Source organism: Pseudophryne corroboree, chromosome 1, assembly GCF_028390025.1.
Source record: "Pseudophryne corroboree isolate aPseCor3 chromosome 1, aPseCor3.hap2, whole genome shotgun sequence".
In the NCBI taxonomy this organism is placed as follows: Eukaryota; Metazoa; Chordata; class Amphibia; order Anura; family Myobatrachidae; genus Pseudophryne; species Pseudophryne corroboree.
The window spans coordinates 988185503-988211282 of NC_086444.1; the positions used below are offsets into that span (position 1 = coordinate 988185503).

Below are 25780 nucleotides of genomic sequence, written 5' to 3' on the forward strand. Positions count from 1 at the left end.
TAATTTCCTTGTCCATTTACATTGAATCTCGTTTTAGTCCCACGTGGACTGATACAATCCCCAATAAAGAAGCACTGGACTGCATGTTGTTTCATTCCAAATGTAGGTTCCGACCAAACTAATGAATGGTTCACTTAAATACTTTACTTTTCTTCTATAGATACTATTCTGTTTTTACCAATTAAATGTTTAGTTTGCTGCTTTGTATAGTGAATTAATTATGCACCTCAGTTACTGTATTATGTAGCACACACCCATGCATTATTTAATACACTCTCTCTATATGGCTTGCTGATAGGGAAAGAACAAAAAATTAAGTGAATATTTACTGGCAGGATTGATGAACTGTTCATGAAGGTCATATGTCATCAGCGGTTCTGGCAGGCTCCTGAAACATAAAGACAGCACAGTTACAATAGCCCCTGGAATCCACTCCACAACATACGCAGGAAGAAATAGAAATTTTTTAGGTGCACATTCTAAGCACTAAGGGGTATTTTTGCTAAAGTACATGTTTCTAGAAGTGCAGATGTTGCCCATAGCCCATGACATTTATCATTTCTCTAGCACCTTTTGGAAGATAACTAGAATCTGATTGGTTGCTTTGGGCAACATCTGAACTTCTAAAAACCCTCACTTTAATAATACCCCTAAGAATACTTACAGTCAAAACATTAAGCCAAACTCTACAATTAGCAAGGTGTAAAAATTAGTGATGAGCGGGTTCGGTTCCTCGGAATCCGAACCCCCCCGAACTTCACCCATTTTACACGGGTCCGAGGCATACTCGGATTCTCCCGTATGGCTCGGTTAACCCGAGCGCACCAGAACGTCATCATCCCGCTGTCGGATTCTCGCGAGATTCGGATTCTATATAAGGAGCCGCGCGTCGCCGCCATTTTTCACTCGTGCATTGGAAATGATAGTGAGAGGACGTGGCTGGCGTCCTCTCACTTTGTTTCAGGGGGCTGCAGTGCAAATATCTTTATTCTGGGGACCAGCAGTATTATAGGAGGAGAACAGTGCAGAGTTTTGCTGACCAGTGACCACCAGTATTATACGTTGTCTGCCTGAAAAACGCTCCATATCTGTGCTCAGTGTGCTGCATATATCTGTGCTCACACTGCTTTATTGTGGGGACTGGGGACCAGCAGTATTATATAGGAGGAGTACAGTGCAGAGTTCTGCTGACCAGTGACCACCAGTATTATACGTTCTCTGCCTGAAAAACGCTCCATATCTGTGCTCAGTGTGCTGCATATATCTGTGCTCACACTGCTTTATTGTGGGGACTGGGGACCAGCAGTATTATATAGGAGTACAGTGCAGAGTTTTGCTGACCAGTGACCACCAGTATTATACGTTCTCTGCCTGAAAAACGCTCCATATCTGTGCTGCATTGTAGTATATAGTAGGAGTACAGTGCATAATTTTGCTGACCACCAGTATATAATATATAGGAGTACGGTACAGAAGGCCACTGCTCTACCTACCTCTGTGTCGTCAAGTATACTATCCATCCATACCTGTGGTGCATTTCAGTTTTGCACAGTTTGCTGACCACCAGTATATAATATATAGCAGTACGGTACAGTTGGCCACTGCTCTACCTACCTCTGTGTCGTCAAGTATACTATCCATCCATACCTGTGGTGCATTTCAGTTTTGCACAGTTTGCTGACCACCAGTATATAATATATAGCAGTACGGTACAGTAGGCCACTGCTCTACCTACCTCTGTGTCGTCAAGTATACTATCCATCCATACCTGTGGTGCATTTCAGTTTTGCACAGTTTGCTGACCACCAGTATATAATATATAGCAGTACGGTACAGTAGGCCACTGCTCTACCTACCTCTGTCGTCATGTATACTATCCATCCATACCTGTGGTGCATTTCAGTTTTGCACAGTCTGCTGACCACCAGTATATAATATATAGCAGTACGGTACAGTAGGTCACTGCTCTACCTACCTCTGTCGTCATGTATACTATCCATCCATACCTGTGGTGCATTTCAGTTTTGCACAGTCTGCTGACCACCAGTATATAATATATAGCAGTACGGTACAGTTGGCCACTGCTCTACCTACCTCTGTGTCGTCAAGTATACTATCCATCCATACCTGTGGTGCATTTCAGTTTTGCACAGTTTGCTGACCACCAGTATATAATATATAGCAGTACGGTACAGTAGGCCACTGCTCTACCTACCTCTGTGTCGTCAAGTATACTATCCATCCATACCTGTGGTGCATTTCAGTTTTGCACAGTTTGCTGACCACCAGTATATAATATATAGCAGTACGGTACAGTAGGCCACTGCTCTACCTACCTCTGTCGTCATGTATACTATCCATCCATACCTGTGGTGCATTTCAGTTTTGCACAGTCTGCTGACCACCAGTATATAATATATAGCAGTACGGTACAGTAGGTCACTGCTCTACCTACCTCTGTCGTCATGTATACTATCCATCCATACCTGTGGTGCATTTCAGTTTTGCACAGTCTGCTGACCACCAGTATATAATATATAGCAGTACGGTACAGTAGGTCACTGCTCTACCTACCTCTGTGTCGTCAAGTATACTATCCATCCATACCTGTGGTGCATTTCAGTTGTGCGCAGTATATATAGTAGTAGGCCATTGCTATTGATACTGGCATATAATTCCACACATTAAAAAATGGAGAACAAAAATGTGGAGGGTAAAATAGGGCAAGATCAAGATCCACTTCCACCTCGTGCTGAAGCTGCTGACACTAGTCATGGCCAAGATGGTGAAATGCCATCAACGTCGTCAGCCAAGGCCGATGCCCAATGTCATAGTAGAGAGCATGTAAAATCCAAAACACAAAAGTTCAGTAAAATTACCCAAAAATCAAAATTAAAAGCATCTGAGGAGAAGCGTAAACTTGCCAATATGTCATTTACGACACGGAGTGGCAAGGAATGGCTGAGGCCCTGGCCTATGTTCATGGCTAGTAGTTCAGCTTCACATGAGGATGGAAGCACTCATCCTCTCGCTAGAAAAATGAAAAGACTTAAGCTGGCAAAAGCACAGCAAAGAACTGTGTGTTCTTCTAAATCACAAATCCCCAAGGAGAGTCCAATTGTGTCGGCTGCGATGCCTGACCTTCCCAACACTGGACGGGAAGAGGTGGCGCCTTCCACCATTTGCACGCCCCCTGCAAGTGCTGGAAGGAGCACCCGCAGTCCAGTTTCTGATAGTCAAATTGAAGATGTCACTGTTGAAGTACACCAGGATGAGGATATGGGTGTTGCTGGCGCTGAGGAGGAAATTGACAAGGAGGATTCTGATGGTGAGGTGGTTTGTTTAAGTCAGGCACCCGGGGAGACACCTGTTGTCCGTGGGACGAATATGGCCATTGACATGCCTGGTCAAATTACAAAAAAAATCACCTCTTCGGTGTGGAATTATTTTAACACAAATGCGGACAACAGGTGTCAAGCCGTGTGTTGCCTTTGTCAAGCTGTAATAAGTAGGGGTAAGGACGTTAACCACCTCGGAACATCCTCCCTTATACGTCACCTGCAGCGCATTCATCATAAGTCAGTGACAAGTTCAAAAACTTTGGATGACAGCGGAAGCAGTCCACTGACCACTAAATCCCTTCTTTTTGTAACCAAGCTCCTGCAAACCACACCACCAACTCCCCTCAGTGTCAATTTCCTCCTTACACAGGAAAGTCAATAGTCCTGCAGGCCATGTCACTGGCAAGTCTGACGAGTCCTCTCCTGCCTGGGATTCCTCCGATGCATCCTTGAGTGTAACGCCTACTGCTGCTGGCGCTGCTGTTGTTGCTGCTGGGAGTCGATCGTCATCCCAGAGGGGAAGTCGGAAGACCACTTGTACTACTTCCAGTAAGCAGTTGACTGTCCAACAGTCCTTTGCGAGGAAGATGAAATATCACAGCAGTCATCCTGCTGCAAAGCGGATAACTCAGGCCTTGGCAGCCTGGGCGGTGAGAAACGTGTGTCCGGTATCTACCGTTAATTCACAGGCAACTAGAAACTTGATTGAGGTACTGTGTCCCCGGTACCAAATACCATCTAGGTTCCATTTCTCTAGGCAGGCGATACCGAAAATGTACACAGACCTCAGAAAAAGAGTCACCAGTGTCCTAAAAAATGCAGTTGTACCCAATGTCCACTTAACCACGGACATGTGGACAAGTGGAGCAGGGCAGACTCAGGACTATATGACTGTGACAGCCCACTGGGTAGATGTATTGCCTCCCGCAGCAAGAACAGCAGCGGCGGCACCAGTAGCAGCATCTTGCAAACGCCAACTCGTTCCTAGGCAGGCTGCGCTTTGTATCACCGCTTTCCAGAAGAGGCACACAGCTGACAACCTCGTACGGAAACTGAGGAACATCATCGCAGAATGGCTTACCCCAAATGGACTCTCCTGGGGATTTGTGACATCGGACAACGCCAGCAATATTGTGCGTGCATTACATCTGGGCAAATTCCAGCAGGTCCCATGTTTTGCACATACATTGAATTTGGTGGTGTAGAATTATTTAAAAAACGACAGGGGCGTGCAAGAGATGCTGTCGGTGGCCCGAAGAATTGCGGGCCACTTTCAGCATTCAGCCACCGCGTGCCGAAGACTGGAGCACCAGCAAACAGTCCTGAACCTGCCCTGCCATCATCTGAAGCAAGAGGTGGTAACGAGGTGGAATTCAACCCTCTATATGCTTCAGAGGATGGAGGAGCAGCAAAAGGCCATTCAAGCCTATACATCTGCCTACGATATAGGCAAAGGAGGGGGAATGCACCTGACTCAAGCGCAGTGGAGAATGATTTCAACGTTGTGCAAGGTTCTGCAACCCTTTGAACTTGCCACACGTGAAGTCAGTTCAGACACTGCCAGCCTGAGTCAGGCCATTCCCCTCATCAGGCTTTTGCAGAAGAAGCTGGAGACATTGAAGGAGGAGCTAAAACAGAGCGATTCCGCTAGGCATGTGGGACTTGTGGATGGAGCCCTTAATTAGCTTAACCAGGATTCACGGGTGGTCAATCTGTTGAAATCAGAGCACTACATTTTGGCCACCGTGCTCGATCCTAGATTTAAAACCTACATTGGATCTCTCTTTCCGGCAGACACAAGTCTGCAGAGGTTCAAAGATCTGCTGGTGAGAAAATTGTCAAGTCAAGTGGAACATGACCCGTCAACCGCTCCTCCTTCACATTCTCCCGCAACTGGGGGTGCGAGGAAAAGGCTAAGAATTCCGAGCCCACCCGCTGGCGGTGATGCAAGGCAGTCTGGAGCAAGTGCTGACATCTGGTCCGGACTGAAGGACCTGCCAACGATTACTGACATGTCGTCTACTGTCACTGCATATGATTCTCTCACCATTGAAAGAATGGTGGAGGATTATATGAGTGACCGCATCCAAGTAGGCACGTCAGACAGTCCGTACGTATACTGGCAGGAAAAAGAGGCAATTTGGAGGTCCTTGCAGAAACTGGCTTTATTTTACCTAAATTGCCCACCCTCCAGTGTGTACTCCGAAAGAGTGTTTAGTGCAGCCGCTCACCTTGTCAGCAATCGGCGTACGAGGTTACTTCCAGAAAATGTGGAGTAGATGATGTTCATCAAAATGAATTATAATCAATTCCTCCGTGGAGACATTCACCAGCAATTGCCTCCAGAAAGTACACAGGGACCTGAGATGGTGGATTCCAGTGGGGACGAATTAATAATCTGTGAGGAGGGGGATGTACACAGTGAAAGGGGTGAGGAATCAGATGATGAGGAGGAGGTGGACATCTTGCCTCTGTAGAGCCAGTTTGTGCAAGGAGAGATTGATTGCTTCTTTTTTGGTGGGGGCCCAAACCAACCAGTCATTTCAGTCACAGTTGTGTGGCAGACCCTGTCGCTGAAATGATGGGTTTATTGAAGTGTGCATGTCCTGTTTATACAACATAAGGCTGGGTGGGAGGGCCCAAGGACAATTCCATCTTGCACCTCTTTTTTCTTTCATTTTTCTTTGCATCATGTGCTGTTTGAGGACTATTTTTTTGAAGTGCCATCCTATCTGACACTGCAGTGCCACTCCTAGATGGGCCAGGTGTTTGTGTCGGCCACTTGGGTCGCTTAGCTTAGTCACACAGCTACCTCATTGCGCCTCTTTTTTTCTTTGCATAATGTGCTGTTTGGGGACTATTTTTTTGAAGTGCCATCCTGTCTGACACTGCAGTGCCACTCCTAGATGGGCCAGGTGTTTGTGTCGGCCACTTGTGTCGCTTAGCTTAGTCATCCAGCGACCTCGGTGCAAATTTTAGGACTAAAAATAATATTGTGAGGTGTGAGGTGTTCAGAATAGACTGAAAATTAGTGGAAATTATGGTTATTGAGGTTAATAATACTATGGGATCAAAATGACCCCCAAATTCTATGATTTAAGCTGTTTTTGAGGGGTTTTTGTAAAAAAACACCCGAATCCAAAACACACCCGAATCCGACAAAACATTTTCAGGGAGGTTTTGCCAAAAAGCGTCCGAATCCAAAACACGGCCGCGGTACCGAATCCAAAACCCAAACCCGAAAAATGGCCGGTGCACATCACTAGTAAAAATTAGGTTCTTAACGCATATGTGGCCGAAAATTATAGCCCATCCACCATCAGATGGGTTCCTAAAATTGCTAATACTAACTCAATATATCAGTTTATGAAGGACTTAACATAATATAGAAGTTTTGTAAGTAAAAGTTAATTCCCCTTTTACGGTATGTACTTCATGAATTTACATGTGCCCTTAGTGTCAAAGTCAAAAATATTTCATAAAGAGAACATACAAACTACACACATTTAAGTCTCTAAACTTGCAAATATGCGCAGCGAGCACAGCAATATATGGTAACACACGCATTTACATGGACATGCCACAGAGATGGATTCGACACTTATTTCATACAGTACATAATTATAATAATATCAAGCGCCAGACATCATGGTGATTTAAAATCACCTAATTAATTAATGTCATGAATGTGTATTATTTGAACGGAACCAGATACACCTGTCATGTTTACTTTTAAAACAAGCAGATTGGTGTGTAGATTAATTTGATACTTGTTATTAAGTTGTAGGACATTGCAGCGGATAATTATGATTGAATGTGTAAAAGCTAAAATCACTTTGTTAGAACAATGAATGATACAGTGGACAGAGAACTCAGGTCAGCCCCTTTGGCAGTCTTCAGGGCTGAACCTGATCAGCATATACAAAGAGAATAGTGACTCAATCATAAAGGAGAGAGAGACCCCTCCCCCAGGAACTAGTCACACAGGAAGGTAGTTCCTGTCTCTGGTGGGCTCAGACTTACTTGCTTTTTGGACTCAGACAGAGATGGAGGTCTTGCATGATTTTACAGAGGAAAGAGAGGAAGAGAGAGTCCTATGGAGGGACAAACTTATATGAGAAAGACCTGGTAATTGTATCGCTGGCATTTAACTGTAACTATATGTAACTGTGTTTTAACTATGTTCTAACTGTTTACTGTGTGAGTTGTATTCATGAAACTATAGGTATACTGTACTTTGTAATATATATTGAATCCATATCCTTTTAACAACAAATATATACATCAATGAGCTTTGGAACTCAGATAATGTGTGGGTGTATTGTTTTCTCTTATGGGATGCAGTGTTGTGCGATGTACAGCGCACATTTATGGGATTTGGTAATAAGATGTGCAGGCATTTACAATATATATTAGAGCGGGCATTTTAAATATTTGTGAGAAATCAATTTGGCATTCATACTAGTTACAGAAATCTAATGTTATTTTACCTTACCCTGTACATTATTAGATGTTGGGAATGCTGGTAGACAGCGGTTATTCTTGGCAAAGTACAGTATGTAGTGGGCATTGCGATTGCATATTATGACTTATTATGCCATACTATGCATGTTAATAATTTTCTCTTTGCCTTGCTATGTAAGGCACTCTATAAAGTGCCACAGATACCTGATGTATCTGACTGTACTGTGCAAGGCATATTAAAGATTTCCTTTTTTTTTTTTAACTGTATTATCCTGGTTACTATTAAGCAAGCACACCATGCAGTACATATAAACTGTGTGAAATAGTTGTGTTAAAATATAAAATACAGAAACAACCATGCCTTTAAAACCATGCAAATGCCACAAGAAAAAAAATATGCTCAAGTCTTCACATACTGCTGCATTTTAAACCCTTTCTACCTCTATTAGCCATCTCCCCACAAAATTGTGTGTCCCTTGCCATTTTACAGCTTTAACCTCTGCAAAGATCGGCCTCTGCCTGATCACCTTATCAGGTTGTTCTTCGACCACTAAGGACACATGGTTTGTGTGGCAGCAATGTCATTACTTTATAGGCCAAATATAACCCAGATTACAGTGAATTCCCGTGACTGATTAGAACACTAACCTTAAATATAGTTTCAGAGCACTGGTGATGGACTTGACCTCCCATTCTCCATCCTCACTCAAATCCACATCACAGCCAGTTTTCACATCTCCGGGAAGAAAAGATGAAAAAATATACATGTTCATTATATTTAATAACCTACTGAATGCTTTGCCAAACACAATCAAGCCATTTCTAAACAACAAGCATAAAACACCCACTTTCAAATACAGATAAAAGAAAAAACTGTAAATAAAAGAGGAGAAAGAAAATAGAAACATAAAAAGAAATAAATGGACGCCAGTTGTCACTATGCTATAAACAATAGGTGTCTCTTATCACTAATTAAATGTAGCTGTTGTCTATATACAGATATTTGGCTGGAGTAAGACACATCAAATGGAGACCTAGCTCCTCTTGTACCTACATACAGCAAATTGCTAGCATTTGTAATTTGTTATATTCACCACATCCAAAAATCTGATTTTTCTTTTTCTTTTACAAATTTGTTTGAGTTATTAGTATCTATTATATATTTTACATTAAAAAGATGCACAAACTACATTTTAACTTTTTTGACATATGATACATATATCTCTGAGGCATGCCCATTTGTATATAATAGTTATTTTGCTTTAAATTTTTCATACATTTTTCATATCTGTATGATATTTAAATCCCTTTACAAAGTGACAACATTCTATGCTTGTATCCTTAGTCTAACACTTTGGATTACTATGGTGATTAGTTACCATGGCAATAATTACACGGAGGTGTGATGACATCACTGGTAAGCGCCGCTACCCGGAAGCTGTGTGCGGCTCCGGAGAGCGGGAGTGCATGTGAATGGTGGCGGGTATTTAGGTAAGAGATTGTTGTATTGTTCTTTTTGTATTCTGATGACAAACTATAAAGTTTGAAACGTCGATAATCACTCTTGTGTTGCTGTAATTGTGTCCTGTGTGGATGTACTATGTGGAGGGCACCGGACCAAGCAAAATCATTTACCTGGAAGTGCCGAGTCTATACATATATACAAAGTCACTGAGATCTGTATCTCCTAATACAGTGCAAACTTACCATTTTATTTATCAGTTAAAAGGAAATAATAATAATAATAATAATATTAATAAGGGTCTGCCTGGCAAAATTGTTTAACCTTCTTTCTTCACAGGGGCTAACTTCTGGCTACTAGTGCTTGCATGAACATTTGTGCCCTGCGGTGGAACTGTATTAAAGGCACCTTATGGTGCATTGTCACTACAACCACTATGGGGGGAATCCAATTAGCTGCGAAATGCTGTTTTTACTGTTAATTCTACATAGGTTTACCGCAAATTTCACTTCACCACCTCTGAGCAGATGATAAGCTTGTGGAAAATCACAATTTTAAAGGTAAAAATGTTGGGATTTGGTTCAGAACCCCTTGGACACGTCCTTGAATGACAAATTAAGCACTTAGAAGTTTTATTTATTTTTAATTAACCAATAATGACATGCAATTTTTAGAGACAAAAAGTGCAAAGTGATGGAAATTGGGGTGCAAGGTATGCTCAAGTATATTGGGGTGCTTAATGAGTGGGACAAGTGTTTGTAGGTTTGCAGGTGGGAGTAATCTTTTTTGTTAAGATTACTCCCACCTGGTTTAAAATAACCCAAATATATAGTTATACCCATTTTTATGTACACCCAATTTAAAGTGAGCACTTATTTTGCTGAAAACCACTTGATTTCTAGAATTTTTCCACTTTATTAGAAAAATGCATATAACAGCCATTTGGCACAATTTTAGTAACCCAAATCTTTTTTTTTTTAATGACAGCTAATAGGCATCTATACTGTTTTACTATATTAGTTTGGCTTATTTGGGGTACAGGCAGATTTCCCCATTTTCTCCTAAACTTTTCTCTGAATTTGACACCAAGGGTGAGATTCAAATGATATATCACGCCCAATTTCCTATCTAAAATGATCTCCGTTATCATGCAAATTGCACCCATAGTAATCAGGTTTAGCTGGTTGGGTGCCGCGCTACTCCGGGGGTAGCGAGATGAAATAATGATACAACATCCCTGAGGGCAGAAACAGAATGAGTGTGGAAAGGGGTGAAAAGAATTGAATCCCACCCCAAGAATGTTCACAACAATCCCGTTTTCGCAATAGGATAGGTAGACTCGCCAGAGCATGCAAACCCGAAATAAGCCACTTTTTGCGGTAATTGTCAATGTCCGCAATCAGATGAAGCCAGATCGCGGTAAATTACAACGTTATCGTGGTTTACTAAATTCCCACCTATAAGTGTAATTGTCTACTGTCTCCAAACTTGGGAGTCTATTCATGAAGCAGTGAAAAAGAGTGGAGAAGTAACCTGTGGAGAAGTTGCCCATGGCAACCAATCAGCTGCTCCGTACAATTGTACAGTATGCCAATTATAATTTTTACTTCAATGCTGAATGGTTGCCATGGGCAACTTCTTCACTGGCTCACTTCTCACTGCTTCATGAATAGACCCCAGAAACTAGCAACACACAGGCTGATCCTACTGCTCAGTGCTCGATAGGATCAGTGGCTAAACAGGACGTGATCTATCTGTTCATCCCAAGGGTGGAGTTGCTTCATGACTCTGCTCATCTACAAACCATGCCTGGTCTGATCAGAAAATTTTTCATTGGATAATTATAAGGTGTCACTGCCATTCCAAAAGATCAGCAATGCCCAATACTGGCTGCTAAATCTTAGTGTGTGACCTGCATAAACCTGTTAGGGGAACCATTGTATGTTTAATCCTTCATTGATTTGGAAGTGGTGTGAATGTCATCTATGAGGTAAAAATATTTATATTTTAACATATACAGGTTGAGTATCCCTTATCCAAAATGCTTGGGACCAGAGGTATTTTGGATATCGGATTTTTCCGTATTTTGGAATAATTGCATACCATAAGGAGATATCATGGCGATGGGACCCAAGTCTAAGCACAGAATGCATTTATGTTTTATATACACCTTATACACACAGCCTGAAGGTCATTTTAGCCAATATTTTTTATAACTTTGTGCATTAAACAAAGTGTGTCTACATTCACACATTCATTTATGTTTCATATACACCTTATACACACAGCCTGAAGGTCATTTAATACAATATTTTTAATAACTTTGTGTATTAAACAAAGTTTGTGTACATTGAGCCATCATAAAACAAAGGTTTCACTATCTCACTCTCACTCAAAAAATTCCGTATTTCGGAATATTCCGTATTTCGGAATATTTGGATATGGGATACTCAACCTGTATTGTGAAATACCTGTAATACATATATTTTAGTTATAATAACTGCTAAGCTTTCAAAATTGCTGCACTGCAAAAAAAATCCCTTATCATTGATATCATGGGAGTAGTGTTACAGCGTAGCAGGGAGAGAAAAGTCCTACAATATAAGGCTGGTTAAATATTAGCTCTAACGAATACATTTACATGCTCTACAGGTTTATCACTGTGTCTCTACAACAGAAATGTCACAGTTGACATTCTACCCTGGTAAAATCACTTCTAGATACTTATAGCCAGATTTATCAAGCCTTGGAGAGTGATACATTGCATGGTGATAGAGTACCAACCAATCAGCTCCTGTCAAGTTACAGTCTGTTTTGAAAAATGACAGTTAGGAGCTGATTGGTTGGTACTTTGTCACAGTGCAATTTATCAATCTCCAAGGCTTGATAAATCTGGGCCTTAATATGCACTCGGGTGCCTTTCAGCTGTATATAAGCTACACACTTTGCAGTACAGTGGGAATTACAAGCCATTAAGCCTCTTATATAAAAGCTACTGTACATAGATAACAATCACAGCTGTACCATGAGGGGACATCTTTAATCCAACCAAAAAGATAAAATTTAAAAAGAAATTCTATATAAGAAAACACAATGAGACAAAACTACAAATAGGTTCAAATATGAAGTCTATACAAGTTGTTGTGTAATACAAGTTTATAGATACGACCAAGATAACTCTTTACCAACCAAAACCACATATGGCTATAAATAACAGAAGCATTTGTCATATATGTAACTATATTCTATTTTACTTCAAGTAAAGAAGAAAAGGCAGAAATCAATTAATATCAAACAAAGTCAGGTTGACTGCTATTAATAATGTACAAGGTCTAATGTTGATGTTTAATCATTACGAGTCAAGTGAGTGTTCATAACAATTACAGGAGGACTCTTAGATGCAGCATTAAATTGATTGCAGCGTATGATATACAAACAATTTGTCATTCTCATAATGTCCAGGGTAATGAAATGAATTCGCTCTCTGGTTTCCTCCAGTCTCCCGTGCCAAAGAACACTGTGTTATCAGCACAGATGGAGCATGCATGGACCTGGAAAACAGCCTGCTTGGAACAAGCGTCTCAGAATACCAATGAATCCCTCAAAGTCAGACCTGCTCTGACTAAGGATAGTTGAGGACATACCAACACTATGCAGATTCTCTACCTTTGCAAAGCTACATTCATTTGTTTTCCAAATATATACAATGGGTTGTTTAATGGTGAATTGGTAAATAAGATAGCAAATGCAATTATTAGAAATACACAATGACTGCAGTTTTAATAGGCTAGTTTATGTGCAAACACCAGTGGAAGGTAATGTAACCTGACAGTTATTAAATGAACATTGTAATAAATCTTACGTTTGGCTCAAGCAATGCTTGAAGATTATTTAAGAAAAAGGGCTGTTTACATGTATGCATGAGTTGACTACCTTTTTTCTTGTTCTCTCTCATCTTATAGTACACAAATGTTATGATGATCATAAATATGGCAAAAAAAAATCTTTTTTAAAAAAATCTTTTTGCCAAAGGAAATAAAACCTCATGCCCTTGCCTGATCTCTATGGCTGTTGCAAAGTGCTGAATACAAAGTTCCAACTACACACTGTATCGGCAGGGAAGAACAACACCTTGCTTACACAAATCTGAATAAAACCAATACATTTCAGTTTTATGAAAAAGATGCCAACTGTCTTGTGGAAAATGATGATTTATATAAAAGGTAAGTGTTAAATTACAGAAAGATGATAAAATCGCACATACAAATCTTTTCTTACAAGGAAAGTTAGGATTTAAAAAGATAAATAAATTATATATGTGATCCCGAAAGGTAGATTTGATGTTGCTGCATCATTAAAGCACGTTTTTGCATTATCGAGAAGTCTACCAGTGTTGCCTTCATCGGGTCGATATATATATATATATATATATATATGCCCCTGTATGTGTGTGTGTGTGTGTGTGTGTGTGTGTGTATATATATATATATATATGTGTGTGTGTGTGTGTGTGTGTGTATATATATATATATATATATATATATATATATATATATATATATATATATATATATGTGTGTGTGTGTGTGTGTGTATATATATATATATCCAATTAAATTAAACCCTGCGGGTAATTGACAGCCTGGTCCTATTCAATTAGGTCCTGTATCCCAGCATGTAACGCAGATTCATCCTTGCATCCTTAGGAGCTGCAATCCAAAACTGCATGCCCTGTAACAGTTTTAACATGGCCAAATAGCAAAACTATTGCAGGTCATGCTGGGATATGTAGTTCAACAGCTGGAGTGCTGCTTATTGCCCACCCCTGCTCTAGTGTTTAAGGGACATGGAAATCCATAGATTCCAGCATTTAAAGTGGAATCTATGGATTACCGTGCAGGGACAATGCAGAGTAATAAATCGCTCTGGGAGTTAAACCTCGCAGGTAATTGAATATGCCCCATAGACAGACAAATACATACACACACCTCAATATCAGCGTTAGGATTACATTTATTAGCTTTGGTAATGCTCTCCATTGTATTCCTAGAGGTGGAAATTGAATATCTGATGGCTTGCTCTTATATAAAACAAATGTTTCCTGTATAAATAGTGCTGCTGTATTTGCTCTGCTATTTCATGTTTTTGGTAATTACCATAATCTACAAAGCACATGAAGCTTAAATCTAACTGGTCACAAATATATAAAAGCAACATACAGTACATTCAAGGTGGCCAAATAAATGACATGATTTCATAAAAAGGAACACAATATTGTTACAATCTACTTAAAGTGCGTGTGTCATCTCAAATTTTAAATTTTATTATAAAAAAAAAATACATTATATCATGTGTTGGATTTCATTTTTTAAATGCCATGTTTGTTGAAATTACTGGGGGTTACAAAAGTACAAATTTACAGCAACCCAAATTGACCAGTCAACAATTAACTTTTAATGATACAGCGCAAGCCAAACATTAAAGCAAATATCTCATTGGTCACTCTTTGCATGTGCCTCATAAGTAGAATCCTAAAAACTTCTCAATTTAATTGGATAACGATACCCACTTTCATCTCTACCACTTCATGGATATGAGTAAAAACTGGCCATTTATAGGAACAAGGCAACTTACACAAATTAATTTGTAGCACACGAGAAAAATGCCTAAAGAGCTGGCAGCTATTACTGGTAAATGGTTTGTTTAAGTCAGCTACATAACCAATAACCTACTGTAAAGCCTGAACAACTTCATCTACTGGTGTTACTTAAAATGGATGCTAGCCTCCATTTTACTGCTATGGCTTGCTAAAGTACTTTTTAAGAGCTGATGGTATAGTAGCCAGCTGTGTAGCTATTAACAGATTGGACTTTCCCAATTTAGTGAAACTCTGCTGTTTATTTACTGGTTTACTGGAAGCTTAGCTGAAAAATCTGTGTGCCACATCTGCAAGGGGGAGAGCAACTGAAATATGTACAGTACAGCTGGGGCGGTTTTTCCATTGTTACCGCACATAGCTGAGCTTAAGGGGAAAGAGACCAAATTGTCCCTAGACAAATATACGTGGTGTTTTCCTACTCTCAAACACATACAGTATTTTCCCATCTTTTGCCCTAATGGTAGGTATTCTCTTACATCCTAGAAGATGCTGGGGTCCACATTAGTACCATGGGGTATAGACGGGTCCCTTGGGAGCCATGGGCACTTTAAGAGTTTAATAATGTGGGCTGGATCCTCCCTCTATGCCCCTCCTACCAGACTCCGTTTAGAAAATGTGCCCGGTGGTGCCGGTCACAGCTAGGGGAACTCCTAGGAGTTTTTCTATTTTTATTAGTATTTAAAAGATTTAGGTACAACCTCCCTGCTTTGTGGGACTTGGGGGAGGGGGGGTGGGAGTAGGAACCAACCCTAGAGGTTAATGGTTCTATATCTCTGCTGACAGGACACTGAGCTCCTGAGGGTGCTGATCACTAGCCCACGAGGCGACTGCTCACTCCCGCAGCACGGCCGCCACCCACCAGCAGAGCCAGAAGATGGAATGGTGAGTATGACGCTGGTGCCCCGGTAAGCGAGGCACCGGCGGGAAATGACGGCACAATGGTAGGAGCGCAGCTCTGACAGGCTGCACTCCCGAGGGCTCAGCGGTACTGTAGTGCGGCGCTGTGAGGGGCGCCGTGGGCCAGCGCAATGCCCTACACTGGTCAAGTATAGCTTACAAGGTCTAATCAACTGTTTGCTGCAGATTTACCTCAGGCCAGTATAATATCTAAGTGCGGGAAGACGCGGCATTACAGGGGGCGGAGCTTCTTCCTCAGATCGGATCCACCACTCACCAGCGCCATTTTCTCCCTGCAGATCACACTGACGAGACGCTGACAGGGAGCGCTGCCCTCCACATACCTCCAGCATACCTGTGTGGTATCAGGGTGTTATAGACAGAGGGAAGCGGGAGTGAGATATTAACTGTTTAATCTATTAAGGTTATTGAGGAAGCGCCGGCTGTTTACTGTATAAACTGCCTACTAGGGCGCTGTTTGGCTGGCTCCTTATACTCGGTGTCCCTCTTAAGGTACTCAGGGTGAAACTGTGTTTGACCTTTTTGTGGGGGTGTGTGTGTGTATGTGTTTGTATAGCTCACATAAACATGTCTAAGAACTCTGTATCATGTGCTGCAGAGTGTGTATCTTCTCCAGAAGAGTCTATTCCTTGTTCCTTGCAGGTTTCATGGTTAAGGCCATGAAGGACCGAGGCCATCTCAATGCGAGGGCTTCTTCCATGGCTGTCTCGGCACGCAGGGGACTCAGGCTGCGCCAATGGTCTGCGGATGCGGAATCCAAGAAGAGTGTGGAGAACCTACCCTTCACAGGTCAGGCTCTGTTTGGTGAAGGTTAGATGCGTGGTTCTCCACGTCAACTGCGGGTAAGTCAACATTCCTTCCCTCAGCAACACCACCTGCTAGGAAATCTTATCCTACATCTACCATGCAGTCCTTTCGGACCACAAAAGCTAAGAAGTCCAAACCCCCTTTCACTTTCTTTAGAGGAGGCCGGGGGAAATCCAGAAAACCTGCACCAGCAGGTTCACAGGAACAAAAACCTGGTTCTGCTTCCTCACAATCCTCGGCATGACGGTAGACCTCCCAGCCTGGAGATCGGGCAGGTGGGAGCAAGATTAAGAAATTTCAGTCATGTCTGGGCGTCATCAGGCCTAGACCCCTGGGTACAAAATATTGTTGCCCAGAGGAACAGACTTGAGTTTCAAGAACTTCCACCTCACAGATTCTTCAAATCAGGCTTACCAGCTTTGCTGACAGAAAGTGCTATCCTACAGGAAGCCATTCAAAAATTGCTAAGGTCAAATGTTATTGTTCCGGTTCCACCTTACTTAACAAACAAGGGTTATCACTCAAACCTGTTTGTGGTACCGAAACCGGACAGTTCGGTCAGGCCATTATTGAATCTAAAGTCATTTAACCCTTATTTGAGGGAATTCAAATTCATGATGGAGTCTCTGAGAGCGGTGATCTCAGGTCTGGGGGAGGGGGAATTTCTAGTATTCCTGTATATCAAGGATGCGTACCTTCACATTCTGATCTGGCCGCCTGACCAGGCTTATCTCAGTTTTGCGCTGCTGGACTGTCACTATCAGTTCCAGGCACTGACGTTTGGCCTCTCCACGCAACCGAGGGTGTTCACCAAGGTTATGGCAGAGAGGATGCTATTCCTCCGCAAGCAGGGGGTGAACATAATTCCTTATCTGGACGATCTGCTGATAAAAGTGTCTTCCAGGGAGAAGCTGTTACAGAGCATTGCTCTCTCAACTCAACTACTCCAGGATCACAGGTGGATCCTGAATCTTCCAAGGTCGCATTTGGAGATAACAAGGAGACTGTCCTTCCTGGGGATGAGGGTGTTTCTCCCGGAGGAGAAAACGTTGGTAATACAAGCAAAGGTCCGGGAGGTCCTGAAGCCAGCCCGAGTATCGGTTCATCAGTGCATTCGCTTTCTGGGAAAGTTGGTTGCCTCCTACGAGGCTCTACAGTACGGAAGATTTCATGCACGGTCTTTCCAACTGGATCTTCTGTACAAATGGTTGGGATATCATCTTCACATGCACCAGAGGATACGTCTGTCACAGAAAGCCAGAATATCGCTCCTCTGGTGACTGCAAACTTCTCACCTAGAGAGCCACAGGTTCGGGATTCAGAATTGGATCCTCCTAACCACGGATACAAGTCTCAGAGGTTGGGGAGCAGTCAGCCAAGGGAAAAACTTCCAAGGAAGGTGGTTAAGTCTGGAACCCATCCTTCCGATAAACATTCTGGAACTAAGGGCCGTGTACAACGGTCTTCTGCAAGCGGCACATCTTCTGAAAGATCAGACCATTCAGGTTCAGTCGGACAATGTAACGACAGTGGCCTACATAAACTGACTAGGCGGAACGAAGAGCAGAGCTGCAATGTCAGAGGTAACAAGAATCATCCTCTGGGCAGAAAAGCACGTGGTGGTGCTTTCAGCAATCTTCATTCCGGTAGCGAACAACTGGGAAGCAGACTCTCTCAGCAGACACGATCTCCATCCAGGAGAGTGGGGTCTCCACCCAGAGGTATTCGCAGAGGTGACAAGTCTTTGGGGCGTACCTCAAATAGACATGAAGGCCTCCCACCTCAACAAGAAGCTTTGGTGGTACTGTTCCAGGTCAAGGGACCCACAGGCAGTGGCGGTGGATGCCCTGGTAACTCCGTGGGTGTTCAAGTCAGTGTACGGGTTCCCTCCACTTCCACTCATCTCAAGGATTCTCAAACTAATAAAAAGCACAAGAGTTCAGGCGATCCTCATTGCTCCGGACTGACCAAGACGGGCTTGGTATGCGTATCTTCTGGAGTTACTGTTGGAAGATCTGAGGCCTCTTCCTCTTCTAGAGGACTTCTGCAACAGGGGTCGTTCGCTTATCAAGACTTCTCGTCACAGAAAGTCGGACGCTCTGTTTGTCCTTTATGATCCCAACAAGGTTGGGTGGCCTGCTTCTAAGCAGACAATTTCTCGCTGGATCAGGTTCACTATCCAGCATGCGTATTCTACGGCAGGATTGCCATGTCCAAAATCTGTTAAGGCCCACTCTACTCATAAGGTGGGTTCTTCCTAGGCGGCTGCCCGGGGTGTCTCGGCTTTACAACTTTGCCAAGCGGCTACTTGGTCTGGGTCGAACATGTTTGCTAAATTCTACTACTATCGATACTTTGGCCTCTGAGGACCTAAAGTTTGGTCAATCAGTTCTGCAGGGACTCTGCGCTCTCCCTCCCATACTGGGCGCTTTGATACATCCCCATGGTGCTAATGTGGACCCCAGCATCCTCTAGGACATAAGAGAAAATAGGATTTTAATTACCTACCGGTAAATCCTTTTCTCGCAGTCCATAGAGGATGCTGGGCGCCCACCCAGTGCTTCGTTTTTCTGCATTTGTTACTTAGTTAAGTACTGCTTTGTTACTTGGTTAAGTACTGCATTGTTACTTGGTTAAGTACTGCATTGTTACTTGGTTAAGTACTGCATTGTTACTTGGTTAAGTATTGTTGTTCAGCCGTTGCTGATTTGTTTCAAGCTGGTTTGCTTGGATTTCTGTTGTTATGTGTGAGCTGGTGTGAAGCTCACCACTATCTGTGTATTTCCTTCTCTCGAAGTATGTCCGTCTCCTCGGGCACAGTTTCCAGACTGAGTCTGGTAGGAGGGGCACAGAGGGAGGAGCCAGCCCACACTATTAAACTCTTAAAGTGCCCATGGCTCTCAAGGGACCCGTCTATACCCCATGGTACTAATGTGGACCCCAACATCCTCTACGGACTACGAGAAAAGGATTTACCAGTAGGTAATTAAAATCCTGTTTTTTACTAGATAGATAGATAGATAGATAGATAGATAGATAGATAGATGTGTGTGTGTGTGCCTTGCAGAGAGAAATCAGTTCCAAACCGGGGCTGATCCGACTGCAGCGGAGTCAGTACCTACAACTTGCCACTGGCTTATGACTCTGTGTGGGTCATGGGAAGGGACTCCTGGAGATTGCATGAACCTTTCCTTTAACCTCTGGAAAGCAGAATATAGTCTGAACTTGCTTTTATGCATGCCTTTTCCTTGTTAGATAAATAAATCATTATTTTGCATCACCATTCTGTGTCAGTCTACACAATTAACAACTTTTACAAAATAATTAACAACTTTTGGTAAACTTCTCTGTATGTGTCTTATGGCAGTACGGATGGTGTAATGGTTAGCATTACTGCCTCACAGCACTGAGGTCATGGGTTCAATTCCCACCATGGCCCTAACTGTGTGGAGTTTGTATATTCTCCCCGTACTTGCGTGGGTTTCCTCCGGGTACTCCGGTTTCCTCCCACAATCCCAAAATATACTGGTAGGTTAATTGGCTCCCAACAAAATTAACCCTAGCATGAATGTGTGTGCGTGTACATGTGATAGGGAATATAGATTGTAAGCTCTACTGGGGCAGGGACTGATGTGAATGACCGAATATTCTCTGTAAAGCGCTGCGGAATATGTGTGCGCTATATAAATAACTGGTAATAAATAAATAAATAAATAATGCATATCGTAAGCAACTGAGAACAGAATGCATCACTTGTGTGGTACGACTAGCTGCACTGCATAGCAACCTCGGTCAGTATAGTGCAATCCAGCTCTAGCAAATATTTGCCCCAGAGAAAACTGTTGCATCTGCACCCCTGCTTCTGTCATGCAACTATGTGGGTGATAAATGAGCTCCCCAAAATGTGACAGTGTGGATTAGAAAAGCCTGACACCCATAAAGAAATGGCGTCACCAACCGCATCTCCATCCTATTATGGAAATAAGTGGCGTAGGAACAACCTATACAATATTCCAGTGGACACTGAATATGATCCTTTTTAAAAAAAAAAATAGGAATATAATGTGTAGTTAACAGGTTCACTTTAAAACATTAAACTACTAAACAGTAAAAATGATTAAAATGGTGGCATACCCATTAATAAACTCAGAAGTCTCTGGACCTTTGAACTCACCCCCACAACCCTGTACAATCCTTGGTCATTAATACCTATAACAAAAAGAGAAAACAAACCACATTATACCACAAAGACAAACCAGCAATAAGGCATTAATACTGTATGTTACATAGAAAAATAGTAGGGTTTTTAGTTTAGACTGGGTAATGGATAGTCAGAACGCGGACAGTACATTTAAGTGATACATAAATTTTAGGGTTAGGTTTAATTATTGAAAAAAAATGATATATTAACAATCTGACTAGACTAGATTGGAGTATGTTTTCTACAGTGGTCGCAGGAGAGGTATACAGCTAGGTCTATAGATAGATATATAGTAAATTATATAATACAATGGTGTGAATCTTTGTAATAAACAGCTATCCTTATCTCGGTCAATCTATAATATCACTAGCTATCAAAGACCATATTATCCTACGGTGTGCACGTTAAGGCATTTCTCAAAGATAATGTTTAAACATACTGTGAAATTAAATTGGCTACAGCTCCATTCCTTATTCCCTTATCAAATATACCTTAGTCACACATTACACTGCCCAAGACAGACACAGAACAACAACAATTCGCCATGTCCAGTTTCTCCCTTTGCCAAGGCCTTTTACAGACAGTTGAAGATATTGGATCATCTCAAAAAATACAAAGATGGAGACTGACAGCATTTCTTCAATTTATGGGGGGGAAAAATCAATCAAAAAGTAATCTAAATAGTCAAAAATATGAAGACTAAAACATAATTTACAGATGTGTCCATTTACACTTAGCCTACCTGCACGTTAAACAGCCCTTCTAGTTATGCCATGCCGTGACTCATTGGCAAAAAGCATCTAAATATGCGACTTTTTCCATTAAAATGTGTCTAATTCGCAAAATGGTGCAAATAGGACACACAAACAGCTTATGTTGCTTAAAATGATATGTGGCATATCTATATTCTGTGTGCGATTGTGGCTGTATCTGCATACGAAATGGAATGCTACAGTGTTTTCCTAGTAAACACTGTAGCATACCATATCGTACGAAGATACGGTCACAGACGCAAAGAGAATATAGGTATGCCACATATCATTTTAATCAAAGTCTGCTTGTACTGTACATTCTATTAGCATATTGATGAAAATAAGACGCATTCTCAGCAAAAAAAGATGTCCGACACTAACGGAGTTGCACGGGACCTGTCAGCACACTCACGCCAGGCATCTCCCGCTACATGGCGTATTGAGGCAAAATGTATGAGGACACATCTGTATATAATGGAAATTGAAACCTCAAAATGGTTTAATTGCTGTTAATTAAAACAGGATTTTAATACCTACCGGTAAATCCTTTTCTCCTAGTCTGTAGAGGATGATGGGGTCCACTTCAGTACCATGGGGTATAGATGGTTCCGCAGGAGCCATGGGCACTTTAAGACTTTTCAAGGGTGTGAACTGGCTCCTCCCTCTATGCCCCTCCTCCAGACCTCAGTTATAGGAACTGTGCCCAGGGAGACGGACATTTTGAGGAAAGGATTTACTTTTATACTAATGGAAAGATTCATACCAGCTCACACCTCAACCATGCCGCACAACATGGCATTCAACATAACACACGCCAACAGGCATGAACCATTTACAGCAACATGCTGAAAACAAATGTAACACAACTTGTGTAACTATAATGAACAAACTGCAGGTAAAGTACGCACTGGGTCGGGTGTCCAGCATCCTCTACAGACTAGGAGAAAAGGATTTACCGGTAGGTATTAAAATCCTGTTTTCTCATACGTCCTAGAGGATGCTGGGGTCCACTTCAGTACCATGGGGTTATACCAAAGCTCCAGTACGGGCGGGAGTGTGCGAATGACCCTGCAGCACCGACTGACCAAACTTGAGGTCCTCATCGGCCAAAGTGTCAAACTTATAAAATTTAGCAAATGTGTTTGACCCTGACCAAGTAGCTGCTCGGCAAAGTTGTAAAGCCGAGACGCCCCGGGCAGCCGCCCAGGTTGAGCCCACTTTCCTAGTAGAATGGGCCTTCACCGACTTCGGTACCAGCAAGCCTGCCATAGAATGAGCGTGCTGAATCGTCCCTCTGATCCAGCGCGCAATAGTCTGCTTAGAAGCAGGACACCCAATCTTGCTGGGAGCATACAGGACAAAAAACGCCTCTGTTTTCCGTATCCAAGCCGTTCTTGCGACATAAATCTTCAAAGCTCTAACCACATCTAGAGACTTTGACTCAGTGAAAGTGTCAACAGCCACTGGCACCACAATAGGTTGGTTTATGTGGAAGGACGAAACCACCTTTGGAAGAAATTGTTGACGAGTTCTTAACATTGCCCTATCTTCATGGAAGATCAGGTAAGGGCTCTTGTGAGACAAGGCCCCCAACTCGGACACCCGCCTCGCGGATGCCAAGGCTAAAAGCATCACCACTTTCCAAGTGAGAAACTTCAATTCTATCTCCTGCAGAGGTTCAAACCAATCTGATTGAAGGAACTGCAACACCACATTAAGGTCCCATGGTGCCACTGGAGGCTGGATGTGCAGAACCCCTTTCACGAACGTCTGAACTTCTGGAAAGGAGGCCAATTGTTTTTGAAAGAAAACTGATAAGGCCGAAATCTGGACCTTGATTGACCCCAATCTAAGGCCCGCATCCACACCAGCCTGCAGAAAATGGAGAAAACGTCCCAACTCAAACTCTTCCATAGGAGCCTTCTTGGAATCACACCAAGACACAGATTTTCTCCAAATACGGTGGTAATATTTAAACGTTACTCCTTTCCTGGCCTGAATAAGAGTGGGGATGACTTCCATGGGAATACCCTTTCGGGCTAGGATCCGGCGCTCAACAGCCATGCCGTCAAACGTAGCCGCGGTAAGTCTTGATACACACACAGCCCCTGCTGTAGTAGGTCGTCTCGAGGAGGAAGAGGCCGAGGATCTTCTATGAGCAACTCCTAAAGATCTGGATACCAAACCCTCCTTGGCCAATCTGGGGCAATGAAGATTGCTCGAACTCTTGTTGTTCTTATTATTTTGAGAACTTTTGGAATCAGTGGAAGTGGAGGAAAAACATATACCGACCGAAACCCCCACTGGGTCACCAGTGCATCCACTGCTATTGCTCGAGGGTCTCTCGACCTGGAACAATATCTCTGAAGCTTCTTGTTTAGACGAGATGCCATCATGTCTACTTGAGGAACTCCCCAAAGACTTGTCACCTCTGCGAAGACTTCTTGGTGGAGGCCCCACTCTCCTGGATGGAGATCGTGTCTGCTGAGGAAGTCTGCTTCCCAGTTGTCCACTCCCGGAATGAAAATTGCTGACAGAGCTCTTACATGTCTTTCTGCCCAAAGGAGAATCCTCGTCACCTTTGCCATTGCCGCTCTGCTTTTCGTTCCGCCTTGTCTGTTTATGTACGCGACTGCTGTTACATTGTCTGACTGGATCTGCACGGAATGATCTTGAAGAAGATGTACCGCTTGTAGAAGGCCGTTATAAATGGCTCTCTATTCCAGAACGTTTATGTGAAGGCAGGCTTCCTGACTTGACCATTTTCCTTGGAAGCTTTCCCCCTGTGTGCCAGATCCCCAGCCTCGGAGACATGCATCCGTGGTTACCAGGACCCAGTCCTGAATCCCAAACCTGCGTCCCTCTAGTAGGTGAGAACTGTTTAGTGTAAACGCTGATTTACATACAGGACTAAAAGCAACACTTTAAAAAGACATTTCATACACTTTAAATGAAGCCGCTGCGGCCGCTATACTTAATCCACAACCTACGTACTTATTACACCATTAGCGTATGGAGTCCCGTACCATGTACGGACTTTGCGTACACCCGCCGCGCTGGCTGTACACAGTACGTACAGCGCGTACACACCCAAAGTTACACAGTGAACCCTTAACAGATATGCATGCGATAGTAATACACTTTAAACCTTAGCAGGGAAAGGAAAACATGACACCAGATTTGTATTTAAACTGCTGGGTTCCGACACCACAGCATATTATTACTGAAAGGGGGTTACAATAACAAAGCAATACAATACAAAAGAATAATGGCTACAGTCAATGGTACAAACTTGTTTGGATTTCGCCGCGCTACCCAGTCTGGTCCTCAGTCATCTAGATAGATAACTTTGTGAGTCTTGAGAGAGAGACCAGGCCTGCAGCTGGCTCCTTTTATACAATCTTCCAAAACTTAACACAATGGATACTGTAATCTCTTTGTCCATTGGACACAGGGATTGTCATTTACAGTACAGGAGAGGTCATAGGTTGGTTTGAATAGGTGGGCGATGTCTGTTCACGATGCACTTGTGGGTGGTCTCTTCTGGGTTCCCGCCGCATACCTAATGTACAGTAAATACAGTTTATATCTATATTCTGCTCCTGCACATAACTATTCGCAGGAACGTGCGATCTTCTGCAAACCAACACCGGAATATTACATTTAAAATACCCTATAGCTGGATACCAAACACCACCTTATAACCTTGTTCTGTCCCCTCCTATCCTGTAAAGGTGAATCCCTTTGTTCTGATACCATTTAAACTGTTGTAACTTGCTGGTGTGATGCAGGGAGACTATGTGTACATTGTGCACTATTTGGATTAAATATGTAATGTGTTTTGATAGCTTTTCCATGCGTCCACAAATCCTACCGTAAATACTCATACCACGCACTAATGCGCAGGACCGCGGGAGCGACCATACGCAAACTGCGAATATGCGCACGCACGGCAGAACAAGTACACGCACGGAGGCCATCTGTGTGTAGTTTGTACGTGATGTGTGTACCGCAATATTTTTCGACTTCGACAGTAGCCACCATCGGAGCAAAATCCTGGCTTTGGATGACAGGATTATCTTCCGGTGCATGCGTAGGTGGGATCCAGACCACTTGTCCAACAGGTCCCACTGGAATACTCTGGCATGAAATCGGCCAAACTGTATGGCCTCATAG

At 42.6% G+C, this 25780-nt stretch overlaps 1 protein-coding gene across 4 annotated transcripts in view; it reads right to left on the reverse strand.

Annotated features, from left to right (window-relative positions):
• The window catches only part of ARHGAP10 (Rho GTPase activating protein 10), a 614077-nt gene that overhangs the window by 225248 nt on the left and 363049 nt on the right, over positions 1-25780 (reverse strand). For all 4 annotated transcript variants that reach the window (XM_063920579.1, XM_063920578.1, XM_063920581.1 and 1 more), the window contains exons 14-16: positions 20786-20860; positions 8454-8541; positions 330-388 (exon numbers count right to left, since the gene is read on the reverse strand). In XM_063920579.1, the coding sequence (XP_063776649.1) occupies positions 330-388; positions 8454-8541; positions 20786-20860 (222 nt within the window). The remainder of the gene's footprint in view (positions 1-329; positions 389-8453; positions 8542-20785; positions 20861-25780) is intronic.